Source organism: Cyclopterus lumpus, chromosome 5 (genome assembly GCF_009769545.1).
Source record: "Cyclopterus lumpus isolate fCycLum1 chromosome 5, fCycLum1.pri, whole genome shotgun sequence".
NCBI lineage: Eukaryota > Metazoa > Chordata > Actinopteri > Perciformes > Cyclopteridae > Cyclopterus > Cyclopterus lumpus.
Genome location: NC_046970.1, coordinates 4,603,758 through 4,625,918, shown reverse-complemented (window position 1 = coordinate 4,625,918; position 22,161 = coordinate 4,603,758). Strand labels below are relative to the sequence as shown.

At 43.7% G+C, this 22,161-nt stretch overlaps 1 protein-coding gene across 1 annotated transcript in view; it reads right to left on the bottom strand.

The window, feature by feature from the left end:
- Positions 1-22,161, bottom strand: part of cntn3b (contactin 3b) — a 47,330-nt gene that overhangs the window by 10,041 nt on the left and 15,128 nt on the right. Inside the window, exons 4-14 of the mRNA XM_034532918.1 lie at positions 18,962-19,137; positions 15,243-15,341; positions 12,576-12,779; positions 10,774-10,876; positions 10,214-10,398; positions 9,654-9,790; positions 8,392-8,521; positions 7,601-7,751; positions 5,653-5,780; positions 3,469-3,644; positions 434-551 (exon numbers count right to left, since the gene is read on the bottom strand). Of these exons, the coding sequence (XP_034388809.1) occupies positions 434-551; positions 3,469-3,644; positions 5,653-5,780; positions 7,601-7,751; positions 8,392-8,521; positions 9,654-9,790; positions 10,214-10,398; positions 10,774-10,876; positions 12,576-12,779; positions 15,243-15,341; positions 18,962-19,137 (1,607 nt within the window). The remainder of the gene's footprint in view (positions 1-433; positions 552-3,468; positions 3,645-5,652; positions 5,781-7,600; positions 7,752-8,391; positions 8,522-9,653; positions 9,791-10,213; positions 10,399-10,773; positions 10,877-12,575; positions 12,780-15,242; positions 15,342-18,961; positions 19,138-22,161) is intronic.

Below are 22,161 nucleotides of genomic sequence, written 5' to 3'. Positions count from 1 at the left end.
TTTGCCCATGTGTAAATGAGCCAATTATAGCCATTTTCTGTGATAAACATTGCCTTCTCGAAGCACCTGGGACCTCTATTACGGTTTGTTAAGGGCATGAATACCAATGTAAAGATAGAGAGATAAGCCCGCGTAGTGAGCTAGATACGCCGAGCACACATCAACAAAACTGGTCGCACGCCCCAGAATAAGTGTGTGTTTGCCCCTTTTTTTGTTTTTTTGTCAAATTTATTTCAGCAACGCATATATAATGTATATATTTATAGGTAGCTTGAAGGATCCTTTCTTTCACATCCCTCTCTGTCAAACATCCTTCTCTTGGAATACTTGCAGATGCTTCAACGCCACATTATTCCACAGGTAGAGGTACCGGGGTGTGTTCATGCACCGGCATATGAAAACAAGCTCTCGCAAAATCCTTTGGCTCTCTTACCTTTGACAACCAAGATGGCAGAGGTGGACAGGCTCTCCACATCCGTGTCAATAACGCAGACGTATTTCCCACCGTGGTTCAGCTGGATATTACGAACCATCAGATCCCCTGATATACTCTGGAAGAGGGGAATATGATCGTTGGAAAACACGAGGCTATAAGTGAGAGATGCAGCGTTATTTCATCACTCAGCTTTTGCCTCCAGGGTTTTTGAAACATTTATAATGCCTTGCACATTACATTGTCTCCAGGCCACATATTTGTGCATCTCCTCAAACGCCAACAACAGACATGGCAGATGTAGTCTGCACAAATAATGCTTTTGGCTGTCCTTCAGGCGCTACCCAACCAACCAGCCCCTGCCAACATCCCCCCCCCCCCCCCAACCCCCTACAAACAGCTACCAGGACACACAAAACCAACATAGTCGAGTTAATTGGCAAGGCAATCCTAATTATTATGTAATTACATAAACTCAAGCAAGATATAACTCCCAGTGTAAAGAGCAAATATTATTTCACATAAGCTGGATGCATGTGACGGCCGTGGGGGAACACGCCAAAACACAAATGTTGTCATCTTTCTCATCTGCGTTTGACATTTGTATTATTAGTGGCTGCATGAAAGTGCCTTTTTTAAAAGGCTGGTGTTTTCGATACTTTTCTCATTGTCAACAAATCTCATTAAAAAGACCAAAATCCGACAAATGCCTTTGTCCGTCTCGCAATTCGCAAAGTTTTTTTTTCCCGACACTGTTTGTGTTGATCAGACTCGAGCTCATTTGTAAATAGATATTTTTAAAAACAGAAAACAAACAGCGTTTAGCAAGGCTGAATACCGTCTAACAGTTAGGCACTGTAGTTTTTAGCAAACGATACTCAAACAGGAATAATTGTGTATATTATTGGGGACTATTTTCAGCTGTGGATTAATACATGTTTGGTTCTCTTATGTCTAGTCTCGTATCCACGGCAGCAGGACTGCTTATGTGGGATAGAATCAAAATTAACTGCGGTGCCCACGTTCATTGTGCAGAATTATCATTAATAGCTTTGAGACAGCCGTGGAGCTCAACAGCACAGTGGAACAAGCAATACCAAACTTTGAATATAAAAGTTGTCAGTTGTCAGAGGAGCGTCCTGGATCACACTGGGAGAGGCGTCCACTTCCGCACACAATGTCTGAAACCAAGTGTTCAATTCTCACTGCTCTGCGACTCGCAATGAAATGAAACAATGCACATTGCAAGTGGCCGTGGACACATTGGCACATATGCGGTGTCACTTTTGAGTCATGTTTTGAAGTGTGTGTTGCCAGCAGTATACAGCTTGCATTTGACTGCACTTTTCAAAAGAATGAGATGTGTTATCGTTACAATTCATCTGTAATTGAACGCACTGGCACGTCAAAATTAGATACAAGACCCATCTTGCATAGTGTGAGATGCACTCAGCCTGTAATATCCCGCTTATCGTGGGCAAAACGGCGTTTCGGCTCGGTCATTTAATTGTGGTCTTCTGGTATATTCATTGACAACTACAACACGACGACAAAAAAAAAAAATAGAATATCACAAGCCTTATCTTTTCAAATGGCAACATGTATGCCGTGGTGGAAAAAAAAGCAATTTACAGTGTTATAATAACAGTGTGTATCCAGCGTTATTCTGCCAGCCTTCTGAAAGTCACCTCTCGCAGAGTCTGTAACAAAGCATGTGGGCTTGTGAAAGGAAGTGTGTTTGCTTTTGGAAACGAGTCACCTGGGGGGGGGGCGAGCCAGCCAGGTAAGACTCGCTGCAGTCGTAACGGATTTCATCACCCCCCCGAGCGGCAAGTGATCACAGCAACGCCGCCGCCCGCGGATCTCCGCCTCTCTAAAGGCACTTTACAAACCAGGCCGAGCGGAATGGCACTTCTGAGCGCCCACGGGCAAAAAGAGACGACCCCCCCCCCCCCTCCTCGCCGCTCTATTTTCTCTTTTACCCCTTTCCTTTCATCTCCCCCTTCCCCCGCGTGACCGTTCTCCACGCGCTGCTCCGCCATGTCTGATTCTCCCTCTCTAATGTCAGCCGCCACCTGGCCAACCGGGGAGCTTGTGCCCGAGAGAGCGAGGCGTCCTTCCTTGGCATGGAGGCCGTGATGAGGCAGATTTGCTTTAATTATGTTAATTAATTCATCAGAAGCTGTTGAGCAGGGGGCTGGTAATCTCTCTGGACAGGGGAAACAGATTCTGTGAAAACTATATCTCATTATATTCCTTTGCGCAGTTCAATGTCATTAGTAATTGCCATTTGCATTCATGGAGATATGAATTTGGCGTGTCCGCGACGCTGTGAGGGCATTCGGATATCGTGTCAACCTTTACCACGTGAATGGCAGCCATCAGGCCACGGGCTGGCACTATAAAGAGCAAAAAAAGGCATACTTAAAGCAATTTCATACTGACAAGCTCTGAACAATTGACTTTGCCCTTCATCAAAAGGAACAAATACTCAACAGAGAGTCCTCACTCATCCTTATATGAGAGAATAAGGATTTCAAATGGACATTTACTGGTGCCATGCCAGCTAGCTCATTACTTAATTATTTCAGGGGCTCAAGATTCACAAATAGGTATGCAAAATTAAATTATGGCAGAGGAAGATGATAAGAACATGTTCTCCCTTGAGGTAAGAGAGCCAGAAGTTGAAGGGATGAAAAAGTATAAAGACCTTATTAATGAAGACCCTCTTTATGACTGAAATGGCATTTCACCAATACATCTTTTGAAGTGTAAAACGGGGCAGCTCACACAGCCAATTCGAAAGGTAAGGACCCCGATTACAGACCCGACAGTGCCTTCCATTGAGGCCATGTTTTGGAAACACTGTGGAACTCTAAAATAGTCTTGGCGTACATTTCTCTGCTTGGGTTTTACTAGTGTCGAAGAAGACCTCAGCAGGGCAGCGGAGCACACCCTTACACATCACACAGTGTGTACCAATTAATCCGAGAATAGCCGGAATGTAGCTGAGTGCGATGCTCGAGATGACTCACCCCGCCCACTCTTTCGAAGTGATCGCCGTCTCGCTGGAAGTCGACGAGCTGGCCGTTGAATGCCCACGAGAAAGAAACATCCAGAGCTGGATCGCAGGCAATCTGGCAGGGTAACACGATGCTCTCGCCAACAATAATCTCCATGTTAGTGGGCCTCATGGTGATCCTGGTGGGTTCTGTCCAGACAACAGACGACAGCGTACGCATGTTAATTCCGCCGCCGCGGGAACCTTTGACCCCGCCGCGAAACCCGGCAACCGCCATCTCACTTCAGTTCAACTGGCGGAATCGAGGCGTTGAATTAAATGTGTGCTTTCCCTGATTTTAATAAGCACTTACATTCCAAGCCTGTCCATTAGCAACATTTAATGACATATCAGGTTCGCACTTCATGTTCTGGGATCAATTTGGGGGAAAAAATGTTTGAAACAGGATTACAGGAGATGGGAGCACATTCCCACTGGTGGCTGTGGTGGATTGGAGTTTGTTGAGGAAAGGTCACAGTAATTAAATTCTGTGACATTAAATGGTTCAGCTGTCAGTGTGTGAAAAGAATGGAAGCTAATGAGAAAAATAGGTCAGGTGGCTACGCACACACAACAGATAAAACTGGAGGGCTACATGTACGTGTTATGTCACTGCCTTCATAAATAATGACCTTTGACTAAATCAAGGATAATGTTTTTGTTGCTTGTCCAACTGTTGTTTTTGCATAATGTAGACCAGTCTTATTAATTTGACAATAACTTTGGTTGTTTAACGTTAAACATTTTCAATATAAATAAAAGCTATTCCCGAGCCATGAATTGACAAGAAATGGTTGACCTTTATTTGGAAAGGAAAATAAATTATCCATGAGCTAAATCCATCCCTTGATAGGAAATGTTGAATCAAAACATTGTGACCATAACTGGGAAACAGCAAGACTTTAAAAGCGTTGGATTAATAAGACTGTATGCTGGGGCTGCATACAGAGCAACACCTGGCATCTAAAGAGTCCTAAGAGAATAGTTAGCATCTGAACTCTGTCGTGTATATTTTAAATATCTTTCCTCATGATTCTGTACTCTAATATTAGGGCTTTACCTTTTATTACGGAAGCAATGTTGCTTTTATTTCCATTCCATCTACATATTGGTCTTGGACTAAATTTTAGCCTCAGTAATTTTTTTTTTTTTTTGCATTATTAGAGCACTGAAATCGTACGCTAAGGCAGCCATAAAATACATACTAAAAGGAAAGGTTTTTTATTTATATTCTTGCTAAGAGCAAGATGAGGAGATTGATGCCACCGTCTGCAGGAAAAGTTCAAACTGCCAGCAGCCGGCTAACTTAGCTCAGCCCAATGATTTGATTGGTTCATGTGTCGGACTATTTCTTGTTTGGGACCCATTTCCTGGCAATCAGCAGAGACTCCAGGAAGTTACTGACCCGTTAAAGCAATGGTCTGACACATCAACCCTTGTTAAAAAGCTATTTGTCATGTTTACACTTCATTTTCGTGCAACGTTTTAATGTGTGGGCCTCACCACTCAAAGCTCTTTAATATTACTTTTCTATCTATTGTACTTATGTACCATTCATACCCATTCACACACCACAGGCACAGCCCTGTAGGGGTATTCATTCATGTTTGACAGAGCCACGCTAGCATTTTGGTCTTTGTGGGTGGAATTCATTAGGTCACAAATCTTCGTCTATCAATAAGGATGATAAAGGTGTAATTTCTCCCACTCTAACAGGTGCAAAAAAAGCTAACAAGACACTCAGAAAAATGTCAATCAATTGCGTCTATACACGCCCACACAGTGCTGGACAGAGGTCTAATCAGCCAGTTTAACTGAGCACCGTTTTGGGGGTGTTCAGAGGCTCATTTCATATGAGTCACCTCGAAACAATAATAATTCAGCCAGAGAAGTGTTCAACTCTCAGATGTGGTAATAGTCAGGCTAGCTACAGATAATAAAAGCTACTAACTAGAGTTGGTATTTCAGCTGTCAAGCTCAATGGTTGCCATTAAGAAACAAGAAGCTGCTTTTGTCTTCTTCCGTTGGAAATCTAGAACCGACAAAATCTGCCACTGTCCTCTGTCACCGTGTGTGCACACATTTAAAAGCATAACATAAGCATAGCATGATGACGTTAACAAAGTAGGGTGGGTTGCAGAGCAATAGGTCAACTCACCGGTGATGAGCAGCCTCCCGGTGGTGCTCGCCGTCCCAAACTGATTCTTGGCGACGCACGTGTAGCTGGCCGCATCCCGTCTGGTTACATTGGCGATCTTCAACGTCCCATTGGGAAGCAAAGTAATCCTGGGTGGAAGCAGAATTTTATTATTTGCAGATATTCAACATTTTCCCACGTGACAGTTATTTCATTTTCTTTTAATTTTGTAGTGAGTCTACTGTAAGTTTCTTAAGGGGGTCACTTTGACCCTCGCGGTGCTTTAAAGCTCTTCACTAAAGCCCAGGAAAACTAAATTCTTCAAGGCAGGAAAGCAGCAGTCGGGGTGACCCATCACCCTGACTCAGCGGTAGGCTAAACTCTGGGACACATTAATAAATGAGGAAAATATTTTACAAACAGCCACGCTGAATAACTCAATGAATAAATCAAATGTGCTTCACGGGCTTTATGTTGCTGAGGTCACTGAGGACGGCATCACGCTGGGAACCCAAGTGTGATATAATGTGAGGGAATACAGTGCACACTGTATATCAGCACAAGTATTACCCTACAAAATAGCGCTCGATTTATAATAACCGGCAAAAAGACAATTAAAAAGGCAATTAATGATGACGTGAAAAAATTGTTGATTTAAAGCTACTTTATATTAGCTATATTAAAGACATTACAAGGAACTTTCATTTTGTGTTCATGTGAAAACTTGTTTTTGCAGGTTTTTTCAGAGATGAGTAAATTAAGCTAAAAATGATCTGCATGTCTCGACGCCACAAGGGGAATATGTATCGGGGATGTATTTTTCATAATGTGAGTGAGAGTATACCATTCATTTATTGCTATTCCGTGACAATTTTGTGTATACATCTTTCCACTGCTCCAAGGTACAGCACGCTGCATTCAAACATCTAGTGTTTGAGCACACAGCATGAGAAGCCTACGTAGTCTCTCAATGTCACTCAGCTTGGGAATTTTACCAATTTTCTGCAGCTTTGAATGCAGCTCCCCCGTTCTGGAGCCAACCGAGGAGCATCATTGCTGCTTTGACAAGATTCTTTGCTCGTATTGTTCGCTTTGAAAACCTACTTTTGAATAAGCGGCAATGGGCGTGATTCAGACGGCAGTTGAGCATTTCTTCACTGTGCTGTTTTCCTGTTTTTATTCATACCATCCGGCCTGTTTGTGGGGGTGCTGCGAATACTCTGACTTTCAGCGAGAGGGGTGGGGGTCGGAGGGGGGTTTAGTCACCGCTTTTCTTCTCCTTCTCCTCTGATGATGACAAGTCTGCGGATTGGATTGCTCAAATGTGTCATTTCCTCGCCCGTGATTTCCCTTTTGGATTTCTCCTCCGTTTAATTGGTCCTTGAGCATTGTGTTGAGGCGCGCTAGCTCAAATTAGCCTCTCGGCGAGACCGAGGACAACAAACTACCGCTTTGTCTCGCTTAAAGCGGCGCCTTAAGTTTGCTCATTGTCTGCATAATGTCTGTGTGTGTGTGTGTGTGTGTTTTCCAGTCTTGTTCGATGGCTCTTTGTTTTCTTCAAATCTGCGACGAGGCATTTTTTTGTTGTTGCCCGTGGCGGCACACAGGTGATTGCGTGAATCACACTCCGTTTGCACGAGCAACAGCTTCCGTTTGACTTTCCCCGATGTAAAAAAAAAAACAAAAAACGTTCCTATTCAGCAGCAACCTCCATTTGCTAATCGTTAATGGTTTGAAACTTTTCATGCATACTGGTTTGATCTGACACCGAGCGATTTTGCACATGCACGTAGTATAATAGCCATGTGCAATTTTCGTGCCGGGTGTGTTTTTCCTGCTCTCAATCTTCTCATTAGCCTTCACTGCGATGCATCCGCACAAATCACAAACACACTATTCAAACAATTTCGGGGTTGCGGTGAATGCGAATAAAAGCCGTTAGGAATATGCACTTGGACTTTTATCCTACCTTTCGCTTCTCTGCAGGATCTCGTTCCCTTTCTTCCACAGGGTAATTGCTGGGGGTGAGGCCTGGGGCTCGCATTCAAGAGTGACTTCGCTGCCTGAGCGAGCTTTTAGCAGGGTCCTTAATGGACTTCTGGAGAAACTGGGGGGCGAAGCTGAGCGTCGGGGAGCAGAGAAAGGCGTGAGATCAAAACAAAAAAAATATATAGGCAACCTGTACCTTTTGCAGATCAGCCGCGCCGCATCGACTCTCCTCAGTTTTCAGCAGGGTGCAGCTCAAAGTCTCAGCATGAACTCAACAGAAATGCCTATTGGGCTCAAGGCGATACGGACCCACCTGCCAGCCCAACCCATTCCATGCCACACACATAATCCACCCCTTGAAAAGCTCCCAACCTGAGCAGTTTTTTTCGCATTTTGTCAGCCGTCGTTCAAAGTGTCGTCACATGTATCGAGGCAGAATTGAATTCCTCATCGAGCCAGTCATGAAAATGTCAATCAATCAATAACCCCATCTACATGAGAAAGCATGCGCAATGCCACAGAGCAACGCGTTTGTAGTATCCAAATCAATATGATGAAAGGACCCAAAGTAAAATGAGACACTCCATTTTTGTGGGGGTGGTTTTTTTGGGCTGGCAGAGCCCGTAGTGACATCAAATGAGTCTGCAGACTGATTGCTGAGGAGAGCTAAAGCAGGCTGCGGTTTTATTTTTATTTTTTTTATCTCAGGAGATGATCAAACGCACAGACAGATAAGCAGGATAAAAAGCAGAGGGAGGGATGCAATCTTACCTAACACCATTAGTTGGGCACCGGAATAAATAATGCCATGTTTGTTTTCAGCCACACACTGATACACCCCGGAATCTGACAGGTTTACCACGGCTATGGAGAGGGCCCCGTTTTCGATTTGTATCCGGCCCTGAGGAGGAGAGAGATACAGTTCTGCATATCCATTGCAAGGCCAGCCTATTATGTCCACAAGCGCAGCAGCAATTACTGGTGCACCATGAAGGGAGGAGGACAGTGGGAGAGAGAGGAGAGAGAGAGAGAAGAGCCTATGTTCAGCTTGGAATGGGGGAAGAGACGAGGAGGCCGCGGTGGAAGCTGCTAACCTGACGTCTTACATACACAGAAGAGGAGCAATGTTGACAACAGCACCGGCAGCATATTAAGAAGTCATTCATTTGCCGGGGTTGCTCAGCCGGAAAAACTATGATGACAGCTCGGATGATGACTTGGATTGATTTTTAACCCAATGAGCTAGTCAGACATCCTCAAGGCGGCAGGGGGAGGGGCTTCTCTTAATTATAGAACGCATTTGGAGAGCTGGAGCTCAGTGAAATAGAACACATTAGTAAGGCACAAAGTCACCTTATCGCATAAACACTGCCAACCTTCAATGTGAATCTATTTGTAGCATGTTTTTACTGATGATTACATTCTACATTATCTTGCTTCAGTTGGTGATTTAAAAGGGGGAATCCGCCTATTTCACACACCTTGGATTTGGCATGATGTGTGAAATAGTTGTGGCCGTGGGGAGCTTTGGGAGTTTGGGAAAACCACAAGGACCATTTTCTTAATTACAAAAAAAGAAGCTGGCAGTTTGGTTCGGGCCGAAAGGGAATTTTTTACCTCCGTAATATAAAAAAAGCGATTTAAAAAAATTAATTGGCGAATGCTTGTTAATATCAAGTATAAATTCAAAGGCCCTTGGATCAGATGTTCTTATCCGTACGATATATTTAGATACAGATACCAGGTGTGCCTGCCTGCCCCATTATGAAAGCTCGGTACTAAATCGCTGGAGCACCCCTTGAATTTAATTAACGGTAGTTCTACCGAGCAAGTTGGAAAATGGATGAGAGGTTGTCATAAAACTCCACTTCTGATACTGAATATGCGTTCACCCAGAGCAGGGTACGCTCACAATTCACATTTCAAACAGTTTCTCTACATTTTTGATTCAGCGTAAGCAACCGGAACAGAAACATCTGCTTTCATTGCGTTGCACATGTATTCCGCTCTTTTGTCTCAACATATCTCCATACCTCAGGCGTCACTTGCTCCCCATTCTTCAGCCAGCTGTAGGACGGTTTGGGCTTTCCGTTGGCCTTGCACTCCCAAAAGAGGTTCTCCTCGATGGACAGCACCGTGTCCGTTATTGTCTGGAGCCAGTGAGGTTTAGCTTGGAATAAACGAGGGGATTATCTTCAAACATGTGTTTTTAATTATAGAAGCAGTGGATTAGCAAAGGGTGGTATCAGAAATCATGAAGCCGTTAAAGCAGCCTTGCATTAAATCATCAAAGTTTAAAGTGGATTATCAGCACGAGGAAGGCAGGCTGGTCAACAGATTTGAATATCGACTGGAAATGTGGCTCCTCTACAATAACATTCACTATTTATGTTTTTTCGAGTTTAGATCCAAAGCCTGTGCTTTCATTTCATTGTACCATTGTTACTGGCACGTTGTAGACAAATAGGCTTCCTGTCAAAAGGATGAGATTAAAGCGGCTGATCGCATGCATGTTTCCTGTGCAAATGGAGACGCGCATTAGCTCCCGTGGCTCCTCCCCGCGTTTCCTGTCAATTCGAAATGGTTCACTCACCATGGAATGAAATACGACCCCGCGCGGCATTTTTGCCCCGCCGATTCTCCGCCATACATTCGTACATCCCCGCGTCCTCTTGCTGGAAATTGGGGATTTCAAGGACGGCGTTTGAATTCTTCATCTTCACTTTGCTGGGGAAAGGGATACCGCTGGTCCTCCTCCAGCTTATTTCTGGGACGGGGCTGCAGAAAAACCGACATTGGAAAAGTTCCCGTGTTGGCGACTGTCATTCCCAGTGATCAAAGTTTGATTAAGCACGGACGAAGAAAAAAAAGCAGTTGAAGCTAAAGCCCTGTGAGTGATTGTTCCCTGCAAATCAAACTGTGATTGCCCTGATTTCAGAAGCTCTTAAAAATAACTTTGATTTCTACCCCTTTGTGTTTTCATGTTGCGGCCCTTTGTCCTCCTATGGATTGATGAATCTGAGAGTGAGTGATGTTACGTTCGAGCATCCCTAAATCATCTTGAGTAGCACTCATTCATGCACGAATGAGCCTACGGAATATGTCACACACACACACACACACACACACACAGACACAGTGAGGCAGACTTACTTTCCCAGAGCGAAGCATTCCAGTGTCACCACCGATTCCTTCGCAGCTGGAACTGAATCGGGGAAATGAACTTCTATTTTGGGTTCATATTCGCCCATTACTCCTGAAAAAGGGAGACAATGGATGACAAGCTTTTTTTTTTTTTTTACATCAAGGGTTACCAGCTCACCTGTTGTACACGTGTTGGATCAAATAGAAAGTAGTAACGCAGTGACACGGGCTCACAAAAAAATAATAAAAAATGCATGTCGAGCAAAAGTGACCACTGAAAGGCCGGTGAAAAGGTGGCTTATAAAAGATTCAGAGAACACATCAGGGAAAAGACTCGCTCTGTACAGATTCATGACCTGTGGCAATCTGACTTCATTTATGACTTCATTTATATTCACATCACGGGAACGAGTCAAATACTCCTTCTCAGCGATAGGAGTAGGCCCCTTACGATTACCAAGAACAAACAACACAGTCTGGCAGCATGAGCTGGACCTTTACATGTTTTCAGACCAAAGGTCGACGTTGAAAAGTAAGTGTTCCGCAGCTCAGCGTGTCAATGCTCAACACTAAGGGCAGGTGAGAGATGCGGAGGATAGGTCAAACACCCAGGAGACCGCTGTGACTTTACACTTGTTGCGTAACCTTTTGTAAGAAATGGGCGCTGGCTATTTATTCACGGTATGTTGTTACGTTGGTTTTTCCACACAAACCGTTTTGTTGCGGTTTCCAGAAACGCAAAATGCCCCCCAGAAGAATTCTCAAGCAATCTGGGGTTGCCGATTATCTCAATGATTAGTTATTAGTGATACGCAGCATTTTCCTGTACGTTCACAGTTTGGCATTTTGTGCTTCAAATCAATGGTCTGATCATTCTGAATAATGACTGAATAGAGACGCTGAGATCTGAAAGACTGAAGGGAAACATTGTACCGCATTCTAACAAGGCACCCTGCAATCAATGGCTTCATCAGCAGTTAAAAAAATTATCTACTTTATTGATCATAAGTCCTTGAAAACAACGTATGGGTTGCGGGACTTTACCGTTCATGGCTGGTTTATTCTGTAATAATCCAGTTATAATTATTGGCAATGCATTAATGCTGGTAATACTTATGGGGGTTCTCATTTTCTAATAAACCATCAAATCAGCAGTAATGAATGTGAATTACTAATTAACAGATTGTGGTCCAGAAAGTGTCGCGCTAGAAGAGGATAAAGACCGACCAGCCTGGTAACCCAGAATGGTATAGAACTGATCTGAGGAAGTGTTTAATAACATGTATAAAGCAATGAGAGATAAAAAGCCTTTATAAAGGGCATCAGGTAGTACAAAAAATAACCGGCACCCTTTCTGAAAAGTCATTTTCTTAACAACCTTTGAAACTGAATTTAATTCAGTGTATATGTGAAGCACGTCCCACCGTCTCGTTGAAGAGGATATGAAAGCTTAAATTGAGACGTCCAATATTCAGAGCTGGGAAGCCGTCCTGTCAGCATGTTAAGCTAACGTTAACATGAGCTCAGGCAGCTTTAGTGCGGAGCTGTCAACAGTATCATTACATGTCAACAGTCCAATATCAAAACATTGTCAGATGTGACTTCTTATACGGTCGTGTATTTAAATACGACCAAATAATGTTGAGTAAGCTCAATCAAAAAAGTAGCCCCGTTTTAATTTTGACTTAATATCAAATTGATGCCTACGGGGCAAAGACCTCTCACAACCACAAATGGCAACATGCTGACATGAAGATGTAACAACTGTGGATTATTTTCTACTCAGTTCCCCATCGTTTGAAAGAATTTACCGTCATTTCTGAGGACCAGCGGAGTGGGAGAGCTGAGCACCTTCTCCCTCGTCACAGAGTTGTTAACCACACAGGTGTAGTTGCCAACATCTGAAGACTCCACTTTTGAGATGTACAGACTCCCGGTCTCCTGAGAGATGAATCGACGGCTGTCTTGCTGGACGAAGTGCGGGTACTCGTTAAAGATCCACGCAAATGTCAGGCCTGGAATGGAAAACAAATTAAACCGCCATTAAAACTGATTGCACACAAACTGTATTAGTAGCATCGACCTCTATAGCCAAAAGAAGATACCCCAGTGTGGCCTAAAATCTTTAGTATGTAACCTCATTTTCCTCCCCTTATCTCAGTTTCCTTGGGAAGCTATACCAAGGCATGGCAAATGTAATAGCTATCAGTGCAGAAGCAATGGGAGACCCAGGGAAAGGGAGCGAAACAAAATGGATTACGGCGCGTCAGTGTGCCCTCCCCTGACACATGGCCTCCATTCCCCGGGTCCCTGAGCGACTTGGTTCGGGTTCATGGGAGGCACGGACGAACGGAGGGATGGAGGGATTGACGGATTGACGGATTGACGGTGGGAAGTGAGAACATGTTGCGACGCCCCCCCCCCCCCCCTCCCATCCCCCTTCAGAAGCTGCAGGTCTACCATACGAAAAGAGAAACCTGCCACGGTGAATTACCGTGTCATTTCGAGAAAGCGCTCGCGCCACAGATTTGCGAGAGCGAGGAGATGCTCTGTGTAATCTACCAGTTTGGAGTTGAGGGGCTCCGAGTCAAAAGGTGTGCGCGGCGACTGTCAATCATATCCGATGCCCCCCCTCCCCTCCTCCGACCCCTTTCCCCCTGGGGATCAAGCGTCCGAAGCTGGGAGCAGCGATGCAGATAGAACGCTGTGCTTCTGATTAGGCAAGCAGGAGCCACAAAGTTCAGACTCAGCAAAACCTCCATCTGAACTACGCGGCTGTAATGAGCCGTGAGGAATTTAAGTCAATAGGACAGTGGAAATACAACATAAGGGCGTTAATGCAACAGAATAGGTGAGTTGTGCACTAAAAAAAGAGTAAACAAATAGTGACACGATAACGATTGCGTGTGACAATTTGACAAGAAAAGCCTTTTATCAGAACTCAAAGTCCACAAAGTGAATCGAGAGCCGGAGAGGGTGCTTGGTATTGGATAAAGTTCAATGGTGTTCAAGGTTCGGAAGCAAATTGATGCTTTCAGAATTTAGAGGAGGGGGGAAAAAAAGGTGGTGGAGAGATGTGAGAAAAGGAGGGAGAGAAGGCGAGAAAGAAGAAAAGCCGACAGCAGGCTCGCACTACTTTACTTTCATTCACTTTCTGAAAATGTGAGAAAGAAAAAAAAACAGAACACAATGGCGCCACAGTTACAGCAGCCAACCGCATATAAGCCGAGGCCTATGTCAGAGGAAAGCTGTCCAACTGTATTTCACACAGAGTACTCTGACCCATTATCCCATAGACCAGCTCTACAATGCAACTGTTCCCTTGTGAACAAAATTGGTTGTTCCAATGTGTAAGCTACTGTATCAAGAGGAAGACAAGCCAGGCAGCAGCCATTGTCCATATCCTCAGAGAGGTTGGGCTGAGCGGCCCGCGTCTTTATCTCCTGTTTGTGGCCTCTTATTTAAAGACGACGTTCCCAGCTTCTCAGTTGAACAATTAAAGCATTTGTTTTGAATGTGCGGTGCATAATTATGAGTGCTGGCATAAAGACTGGAAAGTCTGGCTGTGTCCTAGGGTAACACAATTCTTCTATCAGCACCTCTAAGACACACTAATCGACACGTTGCATCTCTTTTGTTTCACCCATGAAAAATAAAGTGGAACAAGTTGTACTTTTAGGGCCCACTAAACCCCTCACTGTTCAAATGCTTTGGTTTTTGTACGGGTTTAACAAAAGAGACTTAGCGTGTCAATTAGTGAGCTTTAGAGCTGTTTGCCCTTGTAAATAGTCTTTGAGCTAAGCTATGCTCGCCAGCTGACGGCTGTAACTTCATATTTAACGGACAGACATGAAGAGAGGTATCGACTTTCTCATCTAACTGTCAGCAACCAAATTAATATACATATATACATATATACCGTATATTCCAAAATGTCAAACTTTTCCTTCAAGCCTAATTTGAGAAACACGGTAGCAATGTGCACTCATTAGATTGCCTCCCACGCTAAGAAGAGTCGAATCTCAATGAGTGGTCCCTACCCGGCTACCTTACGGTCATGATGGCGGCGAAGATAACAAAAAACGCGGATTTATTCATGTTGTGTTGTTGCTCTCTCCCATGGGTCAAAACACATCTCGTATGGAATTAATCTGCAGATGCTAAATGAGACCAAACTTTGAACAAACGCCAAGATTTAGCCTGGCCGATTTAAAAGGCCTTTTGCCACTGAGGCATCACTTGTTGATCACTACCAGCAGTCGATTGATGGCATTTTATTTTAATCTTTTCAAAAATTGCGAATTCCCTACAACCACGACAGGTCCACCAAAAAAAAAAAACAAGGCTGATTAATTAGGAGCATGTGTACTGCATACATGGGTGTAAAAAACAGAAGCCTTGTGAATTATGCGACTTGTTTTTGAGCCACGTTTCAATAAGAGGCACAAAGGCGGCGTACCCAGATAGAGCTAGCTTACCTCCAGAGTGTGCAGGCGGTCCACACAGGAGAACCACTCCTTGGCCCTCGCGGACGTTGACAGCGCTCCTCACCGCTTGAGTTTTGAAGTTATCGAGATCTGATGAGTCCAACAAGATCAAAATGGAATTAGACTGCTGCCGAAAAAAAAAGAAGAAAAAGTAAAATCATCAACGGCAATGAGCTCAATATCAGACGGCTAGAAAGTGTTTTTTTTTTTATTTTATTCATGTCGTCCATATTTTAAAGTTCTGAACGTCGTTTTTTTCCAAGGCTCCCTCTTCAGTGAATTTCTGAGGCATGTTTTTTGATGTTAGATTTTGAGCAGTAGAACTTTAACAGGGCATCAGTGATTGCCCCGGGACACCTCCCGACAGCCTTCGACACTTTCAAAAGGCATCTTGGGTGCCGATGAAATAGATGGACCCGACTTGTTGATGCTGCGACACCACGCTTTAGGACCGCGAAAAAGATTAGGCTGGAATGGGCAGGGGGTGTGGACTGAGCAAACACGGGGTGGGAACGGGCGGCCGGGGGTGGGGGAGGGAGTGTGCATGACAAATGACAGTTTGCAGTGCCAGCAGCAATAAGTAACAGCATTATTAAATGTGGTGTAATCTTGCACTTAAAAACATTAGCTCGCCCATCAATACTCTCAGCACAATCCATCCCCTTTGCAAATGAACGAGCAGTCGCTGGCAGACCAGAAATAAATTAATAAAAGAAAAAAACAAACCTGGGATGATAAACCACCCCTGGCATTATGACTGATGGAGAGAAGCTGCCGCAGTCCGCTCTGTACGCTGTCGGCACCCTCTGGCTAACAGCCTGGAGTAAGCCATCCAAACACAAACAAAAGAAAGTCAGTGTGACCGATAAGGGAAATTAGGGGGAAGGAAGATTATGAAGAGAAGTGGGACAGAGCGTTGGTAAGATTAATGAGTAGCTCTCGGATGACCGCAGTGGAATCAAACAGAGCCAAGTCACGGCAGGACACCAAGGAGGCCACAGGAGGAGACGTCTGACTTCAAAAAATACAGACAGAGGCAACGTCCTTCTGATCTCATCAGGCTGTAAAAGTGTCCATCTCGTGAAAACATTCACGATATCCTGTCGATTTGTATTGTTTTAAAAAAGGTCTCCAGCATAATAGCAGTTGATAATTCATAACAGCCACGATTTAATGGCAAATCAGAGATCTACAAATAACCACTTAGCGGACACGGGGGAGGGGCTCGCTGGGCTCGCTGCTGAAGGGGGATACACTTCTGTCTTTCCCCCCAGCCACTGAGCAGAAGAATAACAGTCTTCACTGGAGTGAACTGACCACACACTGTAACGTCGAGAGCCAGAGGCCAAACTCACTGTAGCTGCAGTGATTCCCTTGTAAGCAGCAAAAAAATGGAGGAACAAATAATGGAATGTCTGGCTTGGAGATTACACAGAGCAACCATTACAGCTCAAAGATGATTGGTCTGGGCAATGGCGCCGGCCGTATTCCAGTTATATATTGTGACCGATAATGTTCTTGAGCAAACTACTTGTACCTGCTGTAGAGAAGCCGCACAAAGCTGGAGTCTTAATGTGCTTTGTAAAAGAAAAAGGTATCTGGTTTATTATAATTTTCTTTAGTGTAGCTTTAACAATAGTTTTCATCTCTTACTATATCACTGTCAGGCAATTAGTGAGAATTGGGAACGGGGGGGGACCTCATTACAACAAGAGCTAAGCACTGAGGTGATAACGATCAAGTTATAAACATTCCAACCGGCTATTTAAAGCAGTATTGTTAACGCAACGGCGACACATTGTCACCTTGTAAAAGCTGATAAGGCCTTTATTATAACCACAGGGCGTCATTGAGCTGAGGTGAACTCGCTGTTATTTTTGTTCTACCATTAACACGTTTCATAATACATGTAATTTGTAATTTTAATAGTCATTTGATCTATTGTTGATAGAAAGACAAAAAAACATTTGAGTGCAGCTTTTTAAGCCCCTCAATTTGCAACATTAGCAAATTAAACCAAAATGTTATTTCCAAACTGTACGTGGACCGTACGTTTTGGAAATACCAAAGAAATGTGAAATTATTCATTTAATTGAATATTTATATTTTATAGTTAAAGTAGAATACATTTTTGAATACAGGGCTATTTCTGAGATGGCAATGGTCCGTTGCACCCAACAACTAAACTACCTGCAAGGTTCCAAGCGACCTGAACCGATACTAGAAGTTATGGTTAAAACACTGCGGACCATTGAAGTTTTGTAATACCATCAACGGCAACCACAATTAATTCTATTCATAAAAGCCAAACCATGCACTGGAAATGAGGCAAAAATCTTGAAGCTAATTTTGCCCCAGTGGCTAATGTGGGTAAACTAGGTAAAAACGCTATGAAATAAGATGATGAGAAGACACCAATCGACCGTTAGCGAAGTCAATATCAACTCTTTTAATTACAATGTGTGAAGTTGTCCCAAGTTATATTCTGGGCCGAGCAGTCAAGGTCAGTCAAGAAACAATAATCTTGTTTTCCGCTCGGCCAATGTTGCCACGCTAACGGATCACAGCAAACAACTCGATGAGCGCAATGTTATCCAAACCGATGATGATGGCCAAAACTATGAACACAAAACCCGGATTGAATACAACTAGATTTTGCTACAAAGCAAGTGTGGAAAAAGACGAAACCCGTCAGAAATACAGTTTGCATGCTGATGATGTCGATCGCAACTACGTGTTTAAATTCCGTGCAGTACTCCAGTAGTTTCTTCTTGTGAGTCGTGGGAGGACGAGCGAGCTTAAAGTCGTTTGCAGCTTGATTTTGACGGCTAGCAAAGCAGCAAGGAAGGCACGACATGTCTATCTTAGGGCAGTGGCCTCATTACACGGGAATGCAGAGTATCAGCCATGCTGATCTCCTAGACCTCCCTCGCTGCGCATTAGGCAAGACAATAAATGTCAAGCAGCTCTGCTCTTCACCCGGTCCCCACGAGTAAGATTCATTGCTGGCTGTAGGGATAATGGCAGTCCATCTCCTGAGAGGAAGTGAAATGCTCTCTATCCTTGGGACATGATCAATAGTCAGCAGGCTTGATCAAGAGCAGAGAGGTGCCTCGATGGTGCCTGTCTGGAAGGTACCGTAGGACAAAACGCCACAGAATCACTTTTCCAACCCGAACCTTTTTGTGTTGTGAGCAGCAGCCTGACAGAGCGGCACGCAGTCGGTCACTGACTCTCAATCTGCTCTACGTTTAACGCCTAGAAATGGCCGGCGATTACAGAGAAGCAAAACGCTTTCTTTAGGGTCATTCGGCATCCGTCTCCTTTGAAGTCTTGATCACAGGAGCCGACCCGTCACTCGGCAAAGTATGAGTCAATTCCGGACCGAGCATAGATGCTGTCACGAGTTGGAGACGCTAATGAGAATCAATGGAGTTCAGAGGAAGTCAGAAGCGGCCTCACCCGCCGTGAGTGTTTGTTGCATCTGACATTTCATTCGATTACCATCTCCCCTTTCGAAAAAATCTATTCCCAAATGAGAAATCGGCATTGGTGAATGAAATAAGAAAAGAAATTAATAAGAAGGCCTGGGCCGCAGCCATATTACACGCGTCCGACTGATAAACAGCAGATGCAAAGCGATGCCAGGATGTCATAATTGTGTCAGAGTCACGCCAGAAAACGTGTTAGCAATTGTAGGGATCACTTACATGCAAATTGTAGGCTGGCTCTGCGGCTGAGGATGGACCCCCACGTGTTGAAGGCCGTGCACTGGTACACCCCGGTGTCTTGGTCCTTGTCCAGGTTGCTAATGATCAGGCTGCCCCCAGTCATGTGACGCCGGTAGTCATTCCCCAGATCAATGAGTGTTCCGTTTAGTGACCATCTGGAAAAACGCAAACACAATCAGTGGCTGAGCCCCCTGGAGATGCACACTCACAGTGTTTATCACAGAGATCGATTGGATCGGTCGCATCATGCTGAGGAGATAAAAGGTGAGTAACAGGAGTAGGATTCTGTATTGTTAGCAGAGGAATTGGGACGTTGTAAATATACGTTATAGCAATTTGGTACGAAAGAAACACATTCCTTCGATTTTGAGGACGGCAACGGCTGCCAGTTTGACTTAATTCGCTCTTTTTGTTTTCTACTAATGTTAGGCAAAATTCAAAAACATGAGCAGCGGTGAGTATTGACTATTCTCCCACTTGCATAATGAATTGGGTTTTATTTCATCCCCGTTTTAATTACCTCCAAGGAGGTTATATTTTCGGTTCTGGTTTTTAGTCTGCGAGCAGAATATTGGAAAACTGTTAAAAAGACATATTGACATTTGGTGGAAAATGAGGGCACGGCCTTAGGAATAGGTGTTTATGTGCTGGTAAGTAAACACCAAATTATGCATCATAGCATAGTTTGAGGGAGCACTTAAACATTTGTTTTGCTGTTTTTAACCATGTTAGAGGTTGTCGGTTGACCACCACTTTGGCAGAATAGCTCAAACTAACTACTGAATGGGTTACCATAACATATTCTGACATATTCATGTTCCCAAGAGGATGTATCATAATGTCTATGGTGATCCCCTGCATTTTATCTTAGCACCACCATGAGGTTGATGGTTTAGAGTGAAATGTCACAGCGACTATTGACATATTTTGAAAGATTCATGTTCCCAAGAGGATGCATCCCAATGCCATTTGGTGATCCGATGCTGAATCCCAATTACTTTGTTCATCTTCTGACTTTCTACCTACAGTGGTTAAAAATGTTGACTAATCTAAACTTAAACATAACTTGTAAACATAACACATTTGCGGTTTTCAGTGTAATCTCAACAATAACTGGATGGATTGATGCACACATCCCTGACAACTTCAGGAAGAATTGTAATAACTTTGGTGATAACATGATATTTTTTAAATCAAAATGTACCTTTGTCTGCAAAATTAGCAGCCTCGGCTGTATGCTGTGTTTAGTGCCAATTAGAAATATCTACAATGATAACACAGATATTAAGATATTCTATTCAAGAAAAACTAACAATAAGACAATTTGAAAATATTCAGAGAACATTTGTTCAATGTAGGCCTTTTAATTAAGTAATATTTTCAATGAGTATAATAGCAAAAGTATGCAGTCAAAACGGGCTCTGTCCCTGTTCCATTACTACATATTATATTATATTATTATTATTATTATTGATGTGGTAACATTTATTTGAATGCTTTAGCTGGCTGCTGTATAACTAACACACTAAAGTAACACGATTAACATGGCAAACATTACACCTGCTAAACATTAGTAGGTTAGCATTTTCCTTTGGAGCATGTTAGCATGCTTACGTTAGCATTTAGCTCAAGAGCCACTTTGCCAAAATACAGCCTCACAGAGCCGCTAGCATGACCAGTAGACGATTGTTACTATGCATTCACGAATCACTGCACTTACTTACATTCAAAATACAATTATGTTATATTATATTTTGATCCAGATTGGAAATGCGTCTACATTTTGGTGTTGAAATTGGAAATCTGAAAGTCTGTGCCGCCTTGGCAGAGTTATGTGCTCTCTGAGTGCTTTCTAATTAGTTCATGTTTGTGCTTTTTTTGCTCTGACTTATTGCTTTTTGACACCTTCGCATTGCATCGTCTACAGACCATTCCCTCCAAAGAAAGGTCACGGGATATTTTGTCATGCGAGCTCAGTTCAAGAAGTGACAGCTATTAATCAGCGCGACCAACAGAGACAAAACACTGAACAATGTTCTCGCTGAACAATGAAAACGCCTCAGACGTTATTCAGCCAAATCTACAGTCTGCCGCGCGTGTGACAGATATGCAAACAGAGTGATACCTGTAAGAGCTCCCAGGGGTGACGGGACTTTATCTCGTAGCGCTAACACAGAGGAAAAATGACTTTACCCGCTTCCTTATAGAATTTGAGAAACAAAGACTTATCACATATCCGCCTTGGTGACAGGACTGTGAAATGACAATTCCATTGATGAAGAGAAAAAAAACCCACCCCCCACCCATCCCAGGCAAACTAGCAGGCTGTTAGAATGATGCTGCATTAAAGCCAGTCATGGCTCTCCCCCAGACTACAAAAGATGAAGCTGTCTGTCATCTTGAAGCTTCCATTATTCATCTTACAGTCTGTCACTTAATCTGACTGATTTTGTCCCTGTTCCAACAATGATCACGTATATGCACAATACCATGGCATAGCTTATGTTTCTAAGAATATACTGCATATGAAATATCTGATACGCAACGGGAAGGTTTCGAGTTAAACACACACACTTTACATTTTAAGTAATTTCCTGATGAAGTCCTTGTGTTTCTCGATTTTCTTCCCTGTTTGTGGCAAAGGGAGGGTTATTGTGTGTGTGCAGGAGGAGGAGGAGGAGGTTAAATGGAAAAGGATGGGAAGCTAGTTAGACTTGCAGCCACCCAGTATGATTGAACGTAATGGGGGAGGAAGGTGGGCAGCCTGGACAGATCACACACACCTCCGGAGCAGACAGCTGGTGGGGTGTGATGGTGTTGTGTCTCTGCATCGCAGACACAATCAGTAAGCCACCTACCTACTCTTGCTGCAGAAAAGAAGGGAATAGAAAGCGCAGACAGGCTCTGCTATTAGAAGACACGGGGGACCTTGTTTTCTGCCTTCTGCCAGTGAACCCTGTGAAATGGGCGCGATTTAAAAAGGCAAAGATCGGGGGGAGTAATGAGAGGTAAAGCAGATGGCCTTCGTGGGTTAACGGGACTATTTTTAAAAGGACGGTTCCGACATTGCAGCTGCAGCTATGTCACTCTTCGACATTGCGAGCCGGTTGTGAACAAAATAACAAACTCGCGCTTGCGTTTTCCCACACGGTCACAGTGAGAGGCCCAACAAATAAATA